Genomic DNA, 17917 nt, shown 5'->3' with positions numbered 1-17917 from the left:
ACAGAGTTGAAGACAATGTGGATGGCAGTGAAAAAGTAAACTGAATCAGGAATTAAGCCCTGAATAGTTACTTTTTTAGACAGGATATGTCCATATTGTTTTTACTGCTTGTTGTGCTGCCCCCAAGTGGCCGAAAATCAACTAATGCACCTTTAAAGTTTGATAATAAGGTTTCCTGTCTGGAAGGGGGCTTAAAATACGGAATGAACAAGCAGTTGGTATTTAGAACAGTAATACTAACACACATGACCCAAATGTAAAATCCCTCACCATCACTTGCAATTAGGGTGATCCCCTAAAAGTTTTTGGGTCGAGAAGACCCCGAGTCAACTCGCACTTTATGTGTGTGGGGGAGTAAATGATATGTTTCTCCTATTTGTAGATAAGGTGTAATGTAGAACTACTATATACTACATATATTACTTGACCAAGTAATATACCAAAGGTGACAACACAGGTAGACGGGAGGTGGTAGTTACATGGTATGTACCTTAACTAATAGGTTACTGGTCGCCCCAGCATATGAAAAATTAAAGGTTCAAAAGTCCAAAAGTGTGTACAAAGATCCACGAGAAACTAATACATTAAAAGACAAGAGTGAAAGAGCTGTCAGCAATGATCGGGACCCCAACGCTCACTGGTTCAATTTAACAGTATGTTTACACAACAACTGAAAAACATAGTTTGTTGGTTCCGTGCTGTTTTGGGTTATGGTCAGTTTTGCATGGTCAGCTGATCCAGCGACAAACCTGGCTGACAAGAGTTTGACGGCTCACTCTACATTTTCTGTACCAGAAGAATCTGTGTTGAATCATTTCATAGCGCTGGTAATATTTTTAGCCTTTGAAATTCTGTAAAAACAAACTCATAAATCCATTACTGTGCCATGACAGAATACAGCAGTAAACTGAAGGAGGTTTGGGAGAACAAAAAGGTCATTTGGCATACTTGCTATAGATCATGATAGGGTAGAATGTCTTTCCAAAATGAGTCCAACTTTGATGTCAGCGATCGTTTTGTTAAAAAGGTGAGGACTTGAACTGATTTTGTCTGACAGAAAAGCTGATTGAGAAACAAAAAAAACAACTAAAATACTGCGATTTGTGATTTAAAAAAAAAAAAAAGGGGGTGGGGTGTGAGGTTTTCAGTTGCTTAATGAAAGCACACCTCACTTTGCAGTGTGGCCCAAGTTACTATCACAAGATAGTGTAAACATTTCAAAGAGCAACTTAAAGCCCTCCAGAAAATCTTGCTTTTGCTGACCCCCAGCTGTTTTACATCTCATAATGCTGCATGGATGTAAAAGTGTACTTGAAGACTCACTATTGGGTGTGGTTACAGATGTACTGAAGCACACCCAACCACAACCAACAGTGAAGCAGGGTTGGGACAGGGGTAAAACTGATTTGAAATAGGGGGCAGTGAGACACTGCTTTGCACCCTGGTATTAAGTTACTCTTAAGTTACTTTTAGGAAATGAAATGGCAGGTAACATGCTGATTGAAAGGTGAGTTTAATACTTTGTCCTACCATTGCGGGGACAGGCGTTGAGCCGGTGGCTGATATCGAGTGAGCAGGGTTTGCGTGTGACGGCGGTGGTCACAGACTCGTACGGGTTGTCTTCGTCCTCTGGAAGGAAAACATCCAGAGATGGTGATGTGACAATCTCGGCTGAATGCTTTGTGTCCTGGGAGAGGGACAGACAGAAAACAGAGAAATGTTAGGGCAATTTGTGAAATATACCACATTATCCAGTGACACGATGGCAAGACTTAAGAGGCAAAGGTTTCCGAAACATAAATGTGCCCGTTTAATTTGAATGACTCCAGCAGGAAGTGTTCATTTAGCTAAACAAAGCCACACCACCAACTTCATTATTAATTATGCCATACTGATCTATTATCCCTTCCAGTAGACCAACACATGATGTATTATGCTAATTATTAGTGTTCGGAAAGCAGAGTGAAGAGGCGAACAACAGAGATTCAGCGAAAGAAAAAGCCAAAAAAAAGGCATTTGATGTGGACTTTCAAATGTGTGGCAAACATTGTTTTTCCAGGGCGATTGGTGTCCATCTTTTTGTTCACTTTTGCCCGAGGTGCATGAGAAACAAAGAAACAAAAAAAAACAAAAAAAAAATCAACCAAACACATCAGGTCAGTAGCTCTCATTCAGCTTAAGGCTACCATTAAAGTCCAACCACATTCATACAGTTCAATTATCATGAAAGATTTAGGCCAGTGTTCAAACCAAACGCTGAAAATAAAGGGTTGGAAAGGGTTTCTTCTTTCAATCCTATAGATTTTATTGTAGAGTCTCTTAACAGTCCCTTCAGGAGATTTGTTCTCTGTGATCACTGTGATCAACAATATTTTGCTAGAGCTTTCTTAAAAGAAAGAAAAAGTCTAAAGGTCTCGACAATCATCTGCTACAGAAGTTTTGAGACTAGTAAGGATTAGGGCTATTCAGAGGCAATCTTGTGTTGAATTGCAAGCAAATGTTTTGAATGAACACTAAATTGTCATGAAATTGCCGCAATTTGTGGAAAATCAGTCCGTCATTGTTAGGTTTAAGGGTTTTATACAATAATTGTTCTAGAAAATATCTAAAATCCTGTATATTTTTCAGTTATGTTTCATGATCTACAACCTTAAAATATGAGATTAAAAGGCTTTATTTCAATTTATTAACTCCCTAACTAATGAAAGAGGTAGCTTTTGTTAAACTCTATCTTTGATGGTGCAAAAGCTTCACGGTCTCATCACATGGTGTGAATTAAATTTAGCAAAGAGCAAAACAACTAAATTTATTGAAACTGTCTACTTTGTCTCCAGCAGGCAGCTGGAATTCTTTTACAGTCATGTGTTTTTCTTTGAAATATATCTTGAGTTTCATTCCTAACATATCCACCACTGAGGTTTCCAAAGTGTGAAAAAGTGAAACCCAAAACTAAAACAAAGCATTATATTTTTTGTTTAACATTAAAAGCACTGTCTTAAGAAAACCAGACAAGAAAGGACCTGCAGGCTGGTATATACTGGGGTCTAAGCGCCCGACCAATCTCAGAACCAAAAATGTACAAACTCCAGGGGGCCAGCAAAATGGTTAAATGTCTGACCTTTTCAAGTTACAGGGATACTGCCAAAATTCTCATTACTCATTCATAATAATCTCAAACAGGGCTTCCTTTGCTGAGTACAAGCGAAATGTCATCTTGTTATCTACATGTGTTATTGGCTCAGAAAAGGAAACAGGTGCACTTCTCCTACAAATGTGTGTCTCACCATCTCTCCTGACTCCCAGTCCACCGATAACCCGAGCGTGATCCTCGACAACCAACTGTCCTACCCAGTCAACACAGCAGCCAGAACTTGATCCCGCGGATTTGGTGTCCACAACCTCTGAGGGATCAGGCACAGCAGCCTCACAAAGAGCTCTAAGTAGCTGCCATTCCAAGCTCATCTAAGGCTTGACTGCTACAAATCCATCTTTGTCGTTCATCCTACATCCTCGATCCACACATCTCCTGGCTTTCTGTCTCGCTCTTAACTGTCTTGTCAAGGCAAAATGAAAATATATAATCTTTAAAAGAGTAAATAATAAATGATCTCCTAAAGAAAAAAAAAACAAACCTTGAGTCTCTATCGATTTTATGGTAGAGGTGGGCCTCACCACTCCTCCATCAAGCTCTAGCTCTCACCAAAAAAAGCTTATAAATGGGGGGGGGGGGGACTCGCTTGTTGTTATTCTTGATAGTATGTTATTAGACTGTTAATAGGAAGGATGCTTTTCATTCACTTTTCTTAATACTGTTTTTTGCTTGTGTAGCTTATTGTAAGTCACTCTGAATAGAGAGTCAAAGGCCTATATTGTAATTTGCAGACTATATGAAATACGTCAATGATTTTCACCAAGAGGGACATGCAGTGTGTCTATTTGGTGACAATTAATTCAGAGTTACATTTAAGAAAATGTTTCTTTGGGACCTTTATATAACAGAGTTCTCTCTGTGTATTTGAGGGGAATTTCAGATTGCACTTTGCTGCAGCACTGGTGAAAAGGTTGAGCCCCAAAGGGCTCAGAGAGAGAGAGCTGAAGACCAAAAGGTCCCTTATCTCCGAGGCAGATGTGTACCCAGAAAGAATGAAAAACAAGAGTGAGTGATGTGAAGCACAGGAAAAGGTTACCGAGGCGAGCGCCATTTCAGCCAAAGAGACAAAACATTCCTTTCCAGCAACGCGGCCTCTGGATGTCTGCCTTTTTCCCATAACACAACACTATCATCATTTCTGAAGTGTCACTTGGCAACCTGCCCCTGGTTGTACCCTTGCTAATGGGATCAATGGTAAACTTGTCACCATGGCAATAAGTTGTGGGTGTGGAGACGCCTGCTCTTAACCACACTCCAGATATATTTCTCAAGCCTCTAACTATCTCCTGCCCCCCTTCGCCCTCTCCCAACCTCCTTTCCTCATTCAGCAGCCATTACTCTTCTTGTCATCATTTGCTACTACATTACCCAGACTGCACCAGGCCATCAATCACACACCGAACACACTCAAAATTGATGAATCATTCTGGCTGATAGAGCAATCAGTCTCTATATATCTCTCACTCACACCACACTTAATTAAAAGGCCTACAAACTAAACCCCCCCTCCTTTTTCTATCTCCATCAGAACTCAATTAGACTGCCATTACAAGCTAATGGAGATCCAGGCAGTCTTTTATGCTTTCACTCTGCAGGTGGCCTGGCCTCGACTGACACTGATTTGAGGTGACAGCCTGGTTAGCTGCAGATTTCACTCACATGGCCGAAGGAAAGGCTGAGAACACTCTTGACAGAGTCATACGGAGCTGCTGCTAGTTCACTGCTACTTTCAGGGACATAAAAACTCTGCTCCCGATGAACTCATCTGACAGCTCCGATTAAAGGTGCAATGATTCATCTTCACATTAATTTTGAGACTTTGACATAAATGTGATTAAAAAAATGAAGCTGATGGTCTCTACACCGTACCTCACACAGTGTCTTTACATGCACTTAAGTAACAGGGTTACAGTTGGATTTCTGCAGGAAGGTGATTTCTTAAATGTCATGTAAACCAGAAACCTGCTTTCTGTGATTGGGTTATAGTGGATAAACAAGACCCAATTTCTCCAGCTAGGTTTAATGGAGAAAGCCACGTATATGTGTAACTGGGCTTCTAATTAGCCTTCTAACGATACTAGCAGAATGGCTCCATGTTTGGCAATGTTGGTCAATCGGTCGGTCGGTCAGTTCAACACTTTGATCCAGACTAAAGTTTCGAGGCTATTGGATGGCCATGAAATTTTGAACAGACATTCATGGTCCACGGAAGATGAATCCTACTGACTTTGGTGATCCCCTGACTTCTAATCTTGGTGTAGAAAGTACAGGCGTGCGACACCAGTGACTGAGGTTCGCATCCAAAAGTACTTTGATTGAGATTGGGGAAAGACTTTGGTTTTGGTTAAAAGTCAATATATCAAACACATCCTGTCTCATGCTTCAGGTCAGTTTTGACTCTTTTTAAATCATCTAACAGGAACCATGATCTTTTCCCTAACCTTAACCAAGTGCTGCGAATGTCTAAACACAACCATAAAAAATTTTTAATCATGCTTTTATTGCTTACAAGCGGGTACCGTATTGCAAGAGTGGATACTGCGGGAAGATTTTATTGATACCTTCATGATCAACATTCCTCTTAATGTTGATAGAAAAAGATTAATCCCAGGGACATTACACGTATTTGAGGTTTCAAATTAGTAGCATATAAATGTAATTTCTGGCAGAAAGCATTACTGTAACAGGGAGGCTGAATGAGAGGAAAGGTCACTAGATCGTTATTTGTAAAATTCAGACACTGTGTAAGGAACACTTCAAACAATGTGTTGTATCACTACTACAGTTAAAGTAAATAAGCCATGCTTTCTAAATAAGGTCGGTTGTAGGGGAGATATATATTATGTATTATTTATTGTAATTTATTTAACAAGGACAATGCACATTAATAAACATTGCTGCATATGTGCCGGAGGTAGCCAAAAGGCTATTTTTCATCTTCGGTCCATGGGCACTGACTTGCTGCAAGTACACGTGGATGTACGGTAACCAGGTTACTACAGGACCCGATTTCTCCTGAGAAGCCTTGTCTCTTGTGTGAATGTGAGCTTACTCTCAGTGTGCGTCACCAGGAAATGGACTCGATTGCTCTGTGGCACAAAGCTGGAAGACGGTGCAGTTCTTCAGAAGCACTTCGAGATAAAGCTTACTAAGTTAAGGCAGTTACTGGGAGTGAAAGTCATTCAAATGGAAACGGAGACAAGTGGAACGATTGTCTTTGCGAGAAGGAAGTGACAAGATTAATGGGACTTGAAAATAAAACATCAGCACAAGAGAAATGTGAGATTGAGGGCTAACCATCATCTCACCCATGGTCTCATTTTTGTTCACTGTAATTACCAGGGCATTATCATGAATTGACAATGAATTTGCATGAGTTTTAAAATGCCACAGGTAGAGCAGGTTTTTTAATAGATGCAGTGAGGGAAAGCACGAGAAAAGCTCTGAGACAAAATGCAGTCGGGAAAGAGATTCCTCTGCAATGTCTTCGGGGAGAGAACATAAAATATAATGAAAAGGAGTGAAAGAAAAGAGAGGGCAGGAAATGACTGAGAAACGTGCCTGAAATTATCTATAAAAGAACCAAGAGACAAGGAATCACCCATAGCGTGTACTGTAAATTAATTTCTCTCTCCCCTACTGAGTGCTGTTGCTATTTTTCTACTTCTACTTCTTATCTCTATCCATCGCCTATATATCATCTCTCATCATTCCTGTTAGTCCAAATCTCTACATTTTTAGCGGAACAGCTTGGGAAGAAACAGAAAGGGAAAGAGTGAGGGCAAAGCTGACAGGCGTTACAAAAACCCATTGGCTGGTATAAAGACAGAGGCAGAGCGAGAAAAAGCATGGGAGAAGAAAACATTAGGTAGATGAAAGGATGCCATGATCCAACTCAACACTTACTTTGGAGTTTGGGTCAGCAAATCCCAAGGAGAGGAGCATGAGACAGAGACAGAGCGGGAAGAGGAAAATGAGTTCGTACTGAGGAAGGGAAGCAGAGGAAGTGGGAGTGCAGGGCAGTTTGAGGCAGAGATTTCCTCAAACACAAAAATGGGAATCGAGTCCAGGCAAAATGCTTGATTTCCCACACAGAAGACGGCAAGAAAGAGACAGGAAAATAGTCAATTCAGGCGCATGGAAGCGAGCAACAAGCTTAAAATTTGAGCAATTGACTTGCTCTTTTTGCACTGAATCTCAAACAGGACAGTCACGGCGAGAAAATCCCTTACACTCAAGTCCACAGGGAAGCCTGGGAGCAACCGAATGTGGAGATCATATGAATCCGGCAGTTTGACAACAGTTCTAGCTACCTGATCTTTTGATGGTGTCCTCACTCCTCGTCCTTCTCAGCCTTGGAGGGGTCAGAAGGCTTTAAAAAGTGGGAAAAAAATGGCTTCATGCGGTGCGATATGAGCAGTCCCTCCTACAAACAAACACACTCGGTCTTCATTCATTTCCCTCCCTCTACCCTCCACCCTCCTTCCCTCTCTATCTTTTAGGGCAGAGATAGGACACAGAGAAACTTGTGTCTGAGCCGAGCAGGAAGAGAGCAGACAAACAGAGGCCTCCTCTGGCCACTAATTAGCAGGTCGTATGCAGCTCCCGTCCGACTGCAGAGGCCAGATTAAAAGTTTGAGTGTGTGTGTGCGAGTGTTTGATGGCGCCTGCACATCTGACCGAAGGATTGTACGTAACAGTGTGTGATTATATCTGTGTAATAATGCAGTGTGGTACTTGAACGGGTCTGTGTGCTTGCAGTAGTTACAGTTAACGTGTGATCATATGAGGGCTTATGTGCTCACTTCCTCGTATGTGCAAGAGCTCAATATGTGTGCATAACTGAGTCCGCTTGTGTTGTGTACAGTGTTTGTGTGTGTGTGTTCATGCGCATAGCTGATAACACAAATAGGAAATATGTTGTTGCTCTGGTCACGTCCGAGGAACTTCTATCTTAATCCTGTGACTCTCTCTTCCTCTGCCTGTCTCAGTTTAACTCTATGTTGTAAGCTACACCAACCAACCTACTGCTTCATACACTGTACACTGAGTTCATAGGCCATCAGATATGAATAGAGGCTATAATTTGCTGGCATTTCCTCATGAACGCTATTTGATTAGAGAGAAAAAGGGCGGGCTGGACACCAGAAAGGACAATGGACCCTCTGAGGGCCTCATTGAGGGGAGAGATGGAGGGAGGTTCGTGGTCATGAGAGGACAGTAGTGGAGAGACATACTGACCAAAAACAGAGGATAGAAAATCAAGTAAGATTGTCCCAATAAAAAAAAATAAATTAATTAAAAAAAGAAAAAAAAATCAAAACAGGCAAAAGAAGCTAATATGCAAGAAAATACACACTCCTTCCGAGAGTACGATAAAGAGATTAATATCCATCTCATGGGTGTGCGTTAATTGACCTATCTTAACATGGCTTTTTGTGATATTGAAAAAGTCATTCTAGGCAGCCATGCTAGATGCTCTGTAAGGCTATACACAGTGGTATTTTGCACTGGATGTTCGTGTCAAGATGTTAACATGCTCACAATGATCAATATTGAGCAAGTATAATATTTATAACGTTACCATTTTCACCAACAACAGTTCGCCCAATACTTCAATGGAGCGTCACTGGCTATATTGAATGTGGCCAGATACTGTTAGTGAGCACAGGTTTGTGTCTTTATACAGGTACAAAGGTCTGTAATCTTGCCAGTCTCACTGTTAAAACAAGTCTTCGGGATGCTGTACACGGCCACTGTGCCTGGCTGTTGTTTGTGGGTAAATACTTCTTTCCAACAAATGCTTTCCACTTTTAGCCACATCTTAGTGATGAGAAAAGCTGCTGCTTCTGGTTCAAAATCCTTAGGCATGCATTCTTACCATGAGTTTAACTTGTGAACATTTCTGTGAGACACAAGTATGATTTTTAAGCATCAAACATTATGTTTATTACTATTGTTTCTAATCTAAATCCTTATTGTATTTAACTACAGTGTATGCTGTATGCTTGAAATTAAAAGCAACTACAGAATATTTATTTCACTTTCTTTCATAAAATAGAAAGAAAACAATAAAATAATGAAATAACTCAGTGACTCCCTTGTGCTGAATGAGTTTCCTTGTTTGTGTACCCAGCAGTGCATTTATGGTGGCTCACGGTATTAGAAAAAACTTCCCATTTATTACTTTTATGGGTGCTCTGCTTTTTGTATCTCAATCATGATAAGGGGAATTGCTTTAGAGGACGCTTATTGCTCCCATCAGTTTCACATCAACCGCCAACACACACATTCACACATCTTACTAATGTGCCAACAGCACAGCATGACAGCTGATCTGCCCTTGTTTTTGACGGGCTTTGTTCTGGGGATAGTACATGTCGTGATGGGGCTCCCAACTATTATAGGTTCTGCAACCACTAAAAAACTACAATAAATCTCTTTTGTACCCATTTTTTAAAAGTCCACCAGTCAGATTATACTATCACATGATATTTGTGCAAAAACCCAAACCACACATTTCCTTATAAAAAAAAAATCAAGTCCAAACTGTTCTCTGTTGGTTAATACACTATCTGTAAGGACACTATAAAGCACCTGAAAATGTTCACTATAGTCAGAGAGAGAAAAACTGTTCGAATGTGATAAAAGTAAGAAGAATGAGAAGCAAAGTGAACAAAAAAGGCGAAGGAAATGGAACATTAGCACCGCTAAACTGCCCCATGATGTCAGTCTGGGGGGGGGGGTCTTTCGCATCAAACTGCAGCTCAGAAACCTCTAGTGAAGTCTCCACATACGCTCTTTAATGAATAGTTAGACTATGTTGAAATACACTTATTCGCTTTCTTGCTGAGAAGATCGATACCACTCTCATGTCTAAATACGAAGCCACAGCCAGGAAAGGGTTCACCCTAAAAACAGACATCGATTAGAACGATAAAGTGGAGGCGATATCTCTCCTTACATCTAAGAACAGCGTTCAGTCCTGTCAAGGATCTGATTTATTTATTTTTTTGTAGCTGCGTTCATCTTGTAATTTACTGCCCTCCTGTGGCCGCAGTAGGCTACTGTCTCTGGAAGCTAGGTTGACTACCAGCCGTTGCAGCTATCGTTTCTGCCATTTTCGCGGGCGTGGCCGTGTCCCGTTGACAAAGGCTGGGGTTCCTCAAGCAGCGGAGGGAGCAGCAATTTTTTGGACGCTTGAATGCACATTGTGTATAGCCCTGGTATCTTCGGCGGGTGACTATCTATACTTAGCTACAGACAAGTGTGCTTTTTCAAGATGCTCTTAACTCAGCTTCCACCGTTCTGAGATCAGTTATGATAGTGCACGCGTTATTATACACATCCGCAGATGTGTGTGGAAACTGTACTTGCACATTAGATAATTACTTCAACAGTCTTTTTCTTCCTAAGTGTTAAGAGGCAGTAGTAGCAAGTAAATGAGCAAATTACACTGTGATTTATCATCTCAAATCAGTAGAAGGTGTCTTACTAACCACCTTTGTTAACACGTCTGACGACGAGGAGTTAGGGTCGAGTTCTGTTCTGCTTGCCTGTCTGTTAAAGTCGTCGCACGCCACTAATGTGAGCAGTGAATTTTCTTTAATGATGAACCGACGGCAGCGCTCATCGTATTTATCCTCTTTAAATACGAGGGACAGAGAAGCCTAGTTACCACATCTTAAGTTGATTTATACATAAATAAACACAAAGCAAGTTCTCCCCTTATCTCTCTCTGTCACCTGTGCGTGCAAACGTGTGTGTGTGTGTGTGTGTGTGTGTGTGTGTGTGTGTGTGTGTGTGTGTGTGTGTTGTGTGTTAATCCTTGGGATGTAAGCTTGGTTTCGAAACACCCTGATACTAAATTACTGCACACATTCCATCACTCTGATGGCTCTTCTGAAGCATTTTAGGATTGAATGCCTTGCTAAAGGGCAACCCAACACTAGTTGTTGGTCTCTCTTTATTGTAGCTCCTAGTCCTTATTCCCCAATATTTTCTCCCTTTCCCTGTTTACCTCAAGGACAACAAGATATCTGAACCCCAGCGGGAAGTATAAACCACACAACCACACAGAATATCTCCATTTACTAAAGGGCAGCATACGTGTGTCTGCCACTCTATTTCAGTAGAAAGTATTTGACAAGAGCTATAGGTGTGTGTGTTGAGGGTCAGTTAGACAGGAAGACAGTCTATGGATGCAGAATATACAGGGCATAAAGCCACTAACAAGCACTAACTGTAAGCACAGACCTGCATCAAACCCTGCAGAGAGACAGAGCAGCAGAAAGAGAAAAGGAGAAAGAGGAAATAAGAGAAAAACAGTAAGAAAGAATTGGACTCTTTGAATTTTGAGGTTTTTCTAACATTAATTTGTGGTTTAGGATAATAAAATGAATAATTAACTGAAAAATATAATTGAAACTTAGAGACCAAAGAGAGAGACCTCCTTGATTCACAATAAAAGAAATTACAAAACACAGATGTTCCACTTCACTCAACTAGGACTGCAACAAACCATTATTTTAAATATTAATGAATCTGCTTATTACTTTCTCGTTTGGTTAAGATACCAGAAAATAGGGAAAAAGACCCATTGTAATTTCCCAGAGCTGAAGTTGCTTTTTTTATCCAACCATTAGTCCAAAGGTATTATACGTATGACAAAAGAAAAGCAATAAATCCTCACGTTCAGTATGAGAAGCTAGTAGGGCTGTAGTCAACCAAAGAAAATCTTGGTTGACTGAAATCGGATCTAGTCTTCAACCAAATCGATTGGTCGTGGGGGGAGGGAATCTGCCGCAGTGAGCTTCATGCACTCTACCTGGTTGCCTTATTAGCCTAAATGAATTATAAATGAACATATAAAGCTATTGTTTGCAGCATATTAAATCATTTTAACCTAATTATCTTATACTGAAATGATAACAGACTCAGAGCCAAACAGCGCCTACCTGCCCGTTTTTCATGTTCTGAAAATAGAACTATATCGCGGTGATCCCACAACAAGAACTATTTAGGAATATATACACAAAGCCTCAGGCGTTAAACACGAAAGTTGAGGGAGCATCCTAACGCAGGGAAGTTAGCCTACCCTTTCGAGATGATACGCCATGTTTGTTTTTGAGCTCTGAAATGCAAACTGCTGTTTGCAACGTTTACACTCAACTTCTTTGACATGGTGTCAGTTGGTTTGGAGCCGACTCAGAGATCAGTTCTGTAAACATTAAATAAGTTACACCTAGAAGTGTCTACTAGGTTGGGGGAGTTCAAAGTTGTGAAAATGGGTGCTGTGCTGTTTTACTTTAAGAAATTCCATTACTTGGACTTTACACTGAAATATCCAAAACTAAGAAATGGCTAAGAAGCTTCATGAAATTATACTTCAACTTCAGCTTCGTTTTTTACTTTATTTTCTCATAAGAATAGTTAGACATTTTTGGAAATACACTTGTTTAGTTTCTTGCCAAGAGTTAGATGAGAAGATTGATATCACACTCATGTCCGCTGGGTAAATATGAAGCTACAGCCAGCAGCTGTACATCTTAACTTATCCTAAAGACTGCCAACGGCTGGTGAAACTATTCTCCTTTAACCATATCATGGCATTGTTACAGCCCAAACTTTCTACAATATTGAACTACTCAATTTCAACATTACACAAAATGGCTAGACAATTTGAAACGTTGTGAGCAAAACCAAAGACATCCCCCATTCTCCCACAGGACACGTTCAGCCCTTCATTTGCAGGCTCTTATGGCCTCTCAGACACACCTGCCTTTGATGTTCCTTAACATCTTCAAGAGCCCTCACGGGCTTCTGATCTTCACCTGTGCCAGCACAACACAGGCCTGCTCCCTCCTCAACTCATTAAAACCGCCCGGGCTGATAACATTAAAAAGGTCCAGGGTGACCTCTTAATGAAAGGAAAACAGAGCCGGAGGAAGTGAGGAAAACTGATAGGGAAGTGTAAGTAACTGTGGGGAAGGAGGGAGACAGAGGAAGAACAGGAAGGACGTAGTAAAGGCGAAATCAGGCGAAGCTTGGAGACACTGGTGGGAAACACTGACGTGTGTGCGTGCGGCACAGTGCTGTGACACATCTGTGCTGATGGTGACAGATTTGTCAATGTCAGACATCCCACACCTGACATCTCATGAGTTTCTGCGTTGCCTGGCAACCCTGCCGACCTCTCTTTATCCGTATCTTTTTCCTACATTCGCTCATTATCTATCTCCCCTTTTCATTCCCACTATTTTGCTTTCAAGGTTTCCATCACCGAGATCTGAACTTCTCTTCTAAAGTCAACATCGCAGAGGAAACCTCCACACAACACAACTTTGGCGTCAGTCGGCATTCACATGGCAAGGGTGGGAGGAAACCTATGGTTTGCTGACGAAATTTCACAACAGGGGAAGCTCCCTTATGCAGGAATGTATGTGTGCACACACAGAGCTTGGAACAGAGTGCACCGTTTCTGTTTCTCTGGATTATCTAACACAAAGTACAGTCTCAATCACATGTACTGTCTACACACAAGACACACACCAACTAATCACATTCAGGTCATTTGTGCATGCACCACATACACAACAACAAATACAGAAGCATCCTCAGCCTGAGCCTTCCGCAGTTGGTACAACGTTACTTAACTTCAACCCAAACACTATAGAATTTGAAAGCACCTGAGAATTTGGTTCCAAATCTTTAAGATGCCACAATCCATATGTTTATATTAACAATGGATCAATTTACTGTGTGTATGTGAAAGGGGTCACTCTTAGTGGTAAATCCACAGAATTATCATCCAACTCTGCAGTTCCCCCTCGGCCCCACTGAGCCAAGCGTCTTTTAGCTCATTGTTTTGATTTTATGGCATATAATTTTACCTTTTAACCTTACCTGCTACCTGCTACCTGCTCAGAACCAAACATCAGACGGATAAATTTAGCAACCAGCTGGGGTACGTAGTGAAGCATGTAGGAGTTAAACAGCTGGACAGGAGTTAGTGGAGACCAAAACAGAGTTAAAAGAAGAGGGAATAATGGTGTTACCTTCACCAGTTGGACACAAACAACTCAAAATAATGTTAATAATATATTACTGTTGTGTACTTAGGCAACTGTTTGATAAGACGTTTGCCATGTCAGTTTAAAAAGTGGTAATATGTCGGTGTTGGGTTCACAGTTCAAACAATTAATTATTGCAGGTTTAAGAATTTTTCTAAAAATATCAATTATTAATGACCATGTAATCACAATCAATATACAAAAAAATATAGGTAACTTAATATTTAATACGATTTTACACTCAAAAACTAAACTGCTTCATCAGGACTGTGTGGGTGTGGTTTGATCAGATCGGATGGACAGCATTGTCTCCCTGGCAACAAAAACAAACGAGAACTGTCTAACTATTGAACTAACTGTTTTCTGAAAAACTATCATCACAGCCTGTTTCTTATAATGCAAGAGCCAAAATTCTGGTGGTGGAAATATGGGACATCACGTATTTTCAAAGTGAGCCTCACCCATGTCAAACCAGAGAATCAGAAAAGTGCACAGACAAAACAAAACACAGAAAATCTACCAAGTGAAATAACAAAAAAAATCCGAACTTTTTGATAAAAATCTGTATTGATGCAGGGCCTTTATCACGCGTAGTAAAAAACTGAAGGCATTTGAAAAGGGCTTGAAATTGCTATAGTATAATACAAATAAAATACTACATAAAATAATGAAGCCAATAATAATAAATTCCCTTTTGCTTTACATAAATTAAAAAAAACCCACAAACTCAATATAACCTGCTGCTTAAGGGTGCACATCCCAAGTTTTTAGTATTGGAATATTTTCTATATGGCTTGTTAGAGTCAGTCCAGTTCCTTGACTGACAGTCTTGAGTGACAGCTGGACAAACTGTGAAACTCAGCATTCAGACAATCAATACAAAAGGTTAAAACTCATCTGCAGACATATAAAGTGAAAGATAAATGAGGCTGAGGGCGAGATGGACGTGGGATAGAGGGGGATGATAGAAAACAAGCTCAAGAAGAATAAGGTTGACAGATCTCTGTGGGATGATAAGAAGGGAGGAGGAGACGGAAACGACGGGAGAAGCTGCAGCGCACAAAATGCTTCACTTGGTCCAGTCATCCTCAGAGGGGATGCACAGGTTTCTGTCTCTGTGTTAACTCTATTCACAGTTACTGAGAGCAAATTAGCACAGCGCTAACTTAATTACGTAATAACAACTCAATGTCTCTTTCCTCTCCCACTCTGTTCCTTCCTTCTCATATCCTCTTCTATAAAACACACACACACCCACCCACACAAACTCAAGATGATGACAAGCCAAACTCAGACAAACATTTGCACACACGCACAAAGCTGTTGCCACCAAATATGCTGTACACTCCCACATTCTCACAGGCGTACTCAAACATTTTAAAATGCACAGAGGTTCTTTTTTTTTTTTTTTTTTTCTTCCTATGCACCAACAAATTAGTACAAACACACGCACACACATAAACACTCAAAACTTATCCAGGTGCAAACCTCTCCGGGCAGTGTGCCAGTCAGGCAGGCAGGCTGCCAGTATACAAGACAGAGGGTCTGCTGTGTTGTGAATGTCAGATGCCCCGCTGGTTGAGCCAACACGCATCTCACCACTAAACACGCATCGGCACACGCTTAACCACTCTTACATACACAGCACGAGGGGGCTGAGGGGGCAGGAAGGAAGGACGGAAAGAAGAAGAAGAAGATGCAGCAGGAATACTAGGAATTAGGGCAGAGTTTGGATTAAGCTTGATTTTCTTGCAACGGGAAACTTCACACACTGGCACTGAGAGGTAACAGGTGAGGAAAACGCCCACATCAATGTCAATGCAACATGTCATAAGGAAGGTACTTGGTCATATTTAACAATCAAGCAAGTGTAGTAAACCCAGGACTGAGATCTGACCTTGGCAAGAATTTTTTTTTTTCCTGAGCTGAACTTTTTTTTCCCTTTGGCTAATAAATCCGTAAATGTATTGATGTCAAACCTGTGCGCCCTCCTCTTTTGCCATGGCTCTATAGCAAGCTCAAAGCCATCTTCGAAGTTGAGGTGATGGAGAAAATATACACATATTAGTAGACAATGGCCATGTTTAAACAAAGTGTTGCATCGACTTTCATTCTCTTGCGGTGGTTAGTGGTTTGTAACATCGGACTGGGCCCACGCAAGCCCATAATAATATATGCTTTAATAGCACACAGACTTTAAATGATTTACAGAATTGAAATAACAACAAAAAATTTAAACGTACAAAAAAAAAACCCGATGACTATCGATGACTACAGAAATGATATGACTACAGATATGATTTAAATGGTAAAAGGAAAGACAACGTGTGTTAAAAAATGTGTACACACTAGCTATGCAAGCAGTGTGTAACAGGCCTTAAGTTTTGATTTTTCTCTTTCTGTGGGTAGATAAATATTTCATTTGGGCACAGAGGGCAAATAAATGGAGTTGAAAAGAGATGGCACGGGAAACTCGTGTTGCAGGCTGACTTTAGGTTCATAACATGGACACAATATATTTAAGTACAACTTACTGCTGTAGGCCCTGAGCTCATAAATATGTTGAAGACTATACATTTTTCGATTTCGGTTTTGTCAATGCCACTTTTCTGCACCTTTCTAATACTAATACTGTAAAGCAATCCATACCTTCTCATACAGCAGTTTCATTTATACATTTGTATATATTTTTCTGCTTTTTAATTGGTGGATGCACATGATACTTTATTATCGGATAATGTGCGTGCAGATGTACGATGTTGTAAAGAATACTGTGTGTTCACATGAATTGATAAGATCTGAGAATCAGATACCAAATATCAACTCTCTATATAGTTTGTACACGCAACTGTAGGTTCCCGAAAGAATAACCAATGATCTTGGTATCAGATATTTCCGTTGAATGTTATTCATTCGTAGTTCACGAACTGAATCCTACTCATAAAGAGGTAAAAGCTCCAAAAAAATGAGATCTTTGAAAATTTCTTTTAAGGACGGAGAAGGTGAAGATATAATATAGACAGAACAGGCGTGAGAGCAAGAAAAGAGACAGACACTGGACAGAGTATCCAGAGCTGCCAGGAGAGCCAGTCTATAAAGTGACGGTTCATTCAGTGCGTTCCCAAGGTAACCATTGAAAGTATTCACTCAGAACAATGGTAATATCATTTGCCTGTAATTTCATTATAGTGAATCAGTGTGTGTGCATGTATGTGTGCTGCATTACTCTCTACGCTTTGTGATAAACTTACATGTTGATTATGAAGAGATATGATCAATTTTACTAAAATAAAAAGTAAAAGTTCCATTATGTGCACCTTGAAAATACATTATAATGCAAATTAGCAGTGAAAATATTCTCTGTAATTTAAGTAACAGACGTCCAGGCTCTATTTGCGCGTATGAGTGTGTGTGTGTACCTGTGAGAGGCTGGAGAAGCCCAGGTTGCGGCAGCCGTTGCAAGGTGTCAGGGCCTCCCAGAATCCAGTGGGGCCGCAACTTTTTTCTGCCTCTTCTTCCTCCAGGGCTGGAGCAAGAGGTGGGGTCGGCCGCTGCGAGTTCAAATGAAGAAAAACAAGTCAATTCCCAGAACTCCAACATAACAATCGAGTAACTGGAAGGTCAGGGGTCAAATGATCTATGTGAATTACAAGCTTCATCTGTGCTTGTATTATCATTATCAAAAAGAGAGAGA

General features: G+C 40.6%; 1 protein-coding gene across 6 annotated transcripts in view; it reads right to left on the bottom strand.

Moving 5' to 3' along the window:
- anks1b (ankyrin repeat and sterile alpha motif domain containing 1B) overlaps positions 1–17917 on the bottom strand; it is a 230817-nt gene that overhangs the window by 106483 nt on the left and 106417 nt on the right. For all 6 annotated transcript variants that reach the window (XM_040141493.1, XM_040141449.1, XM_040141456.1 and 3 more), the window contains exons 10-11: positions 17643–17774; positions 1531–1687 (exon numbers count right to left, since the gene is read on the bottom strand). In XM_040141493.1, coding sequence (XP_039997427.1) covers positions 1531–1687; positions 17643–17774 — 289 coding nt within the window. The remainder of the gene's footprint in view (positions 1–1530; positions 1688–17642; positions 17775–17917) is intronic.

Source organism: Xiphias gladius, chromosome 2 (assembly GCF_016859285.1).
Source record: "Xiphias gladius isolate SHS-SW01 ecotype Sanya breed wild chromosome 2, ASM1685928v1, whole genome shotgun sequence".
Classification (NCBI taxonomy): domain Eukaryota; kingdom Metazoa; phylum Chordata; class Actinopteri; order Istiophoriformes; family Xiphiidae; genus Xiphias; species Xiphias gladius.
Note: the sequence above shows the minus strand (reverse complement) of the source record. Positions and strands in the feature narration are given on the sequence as shown.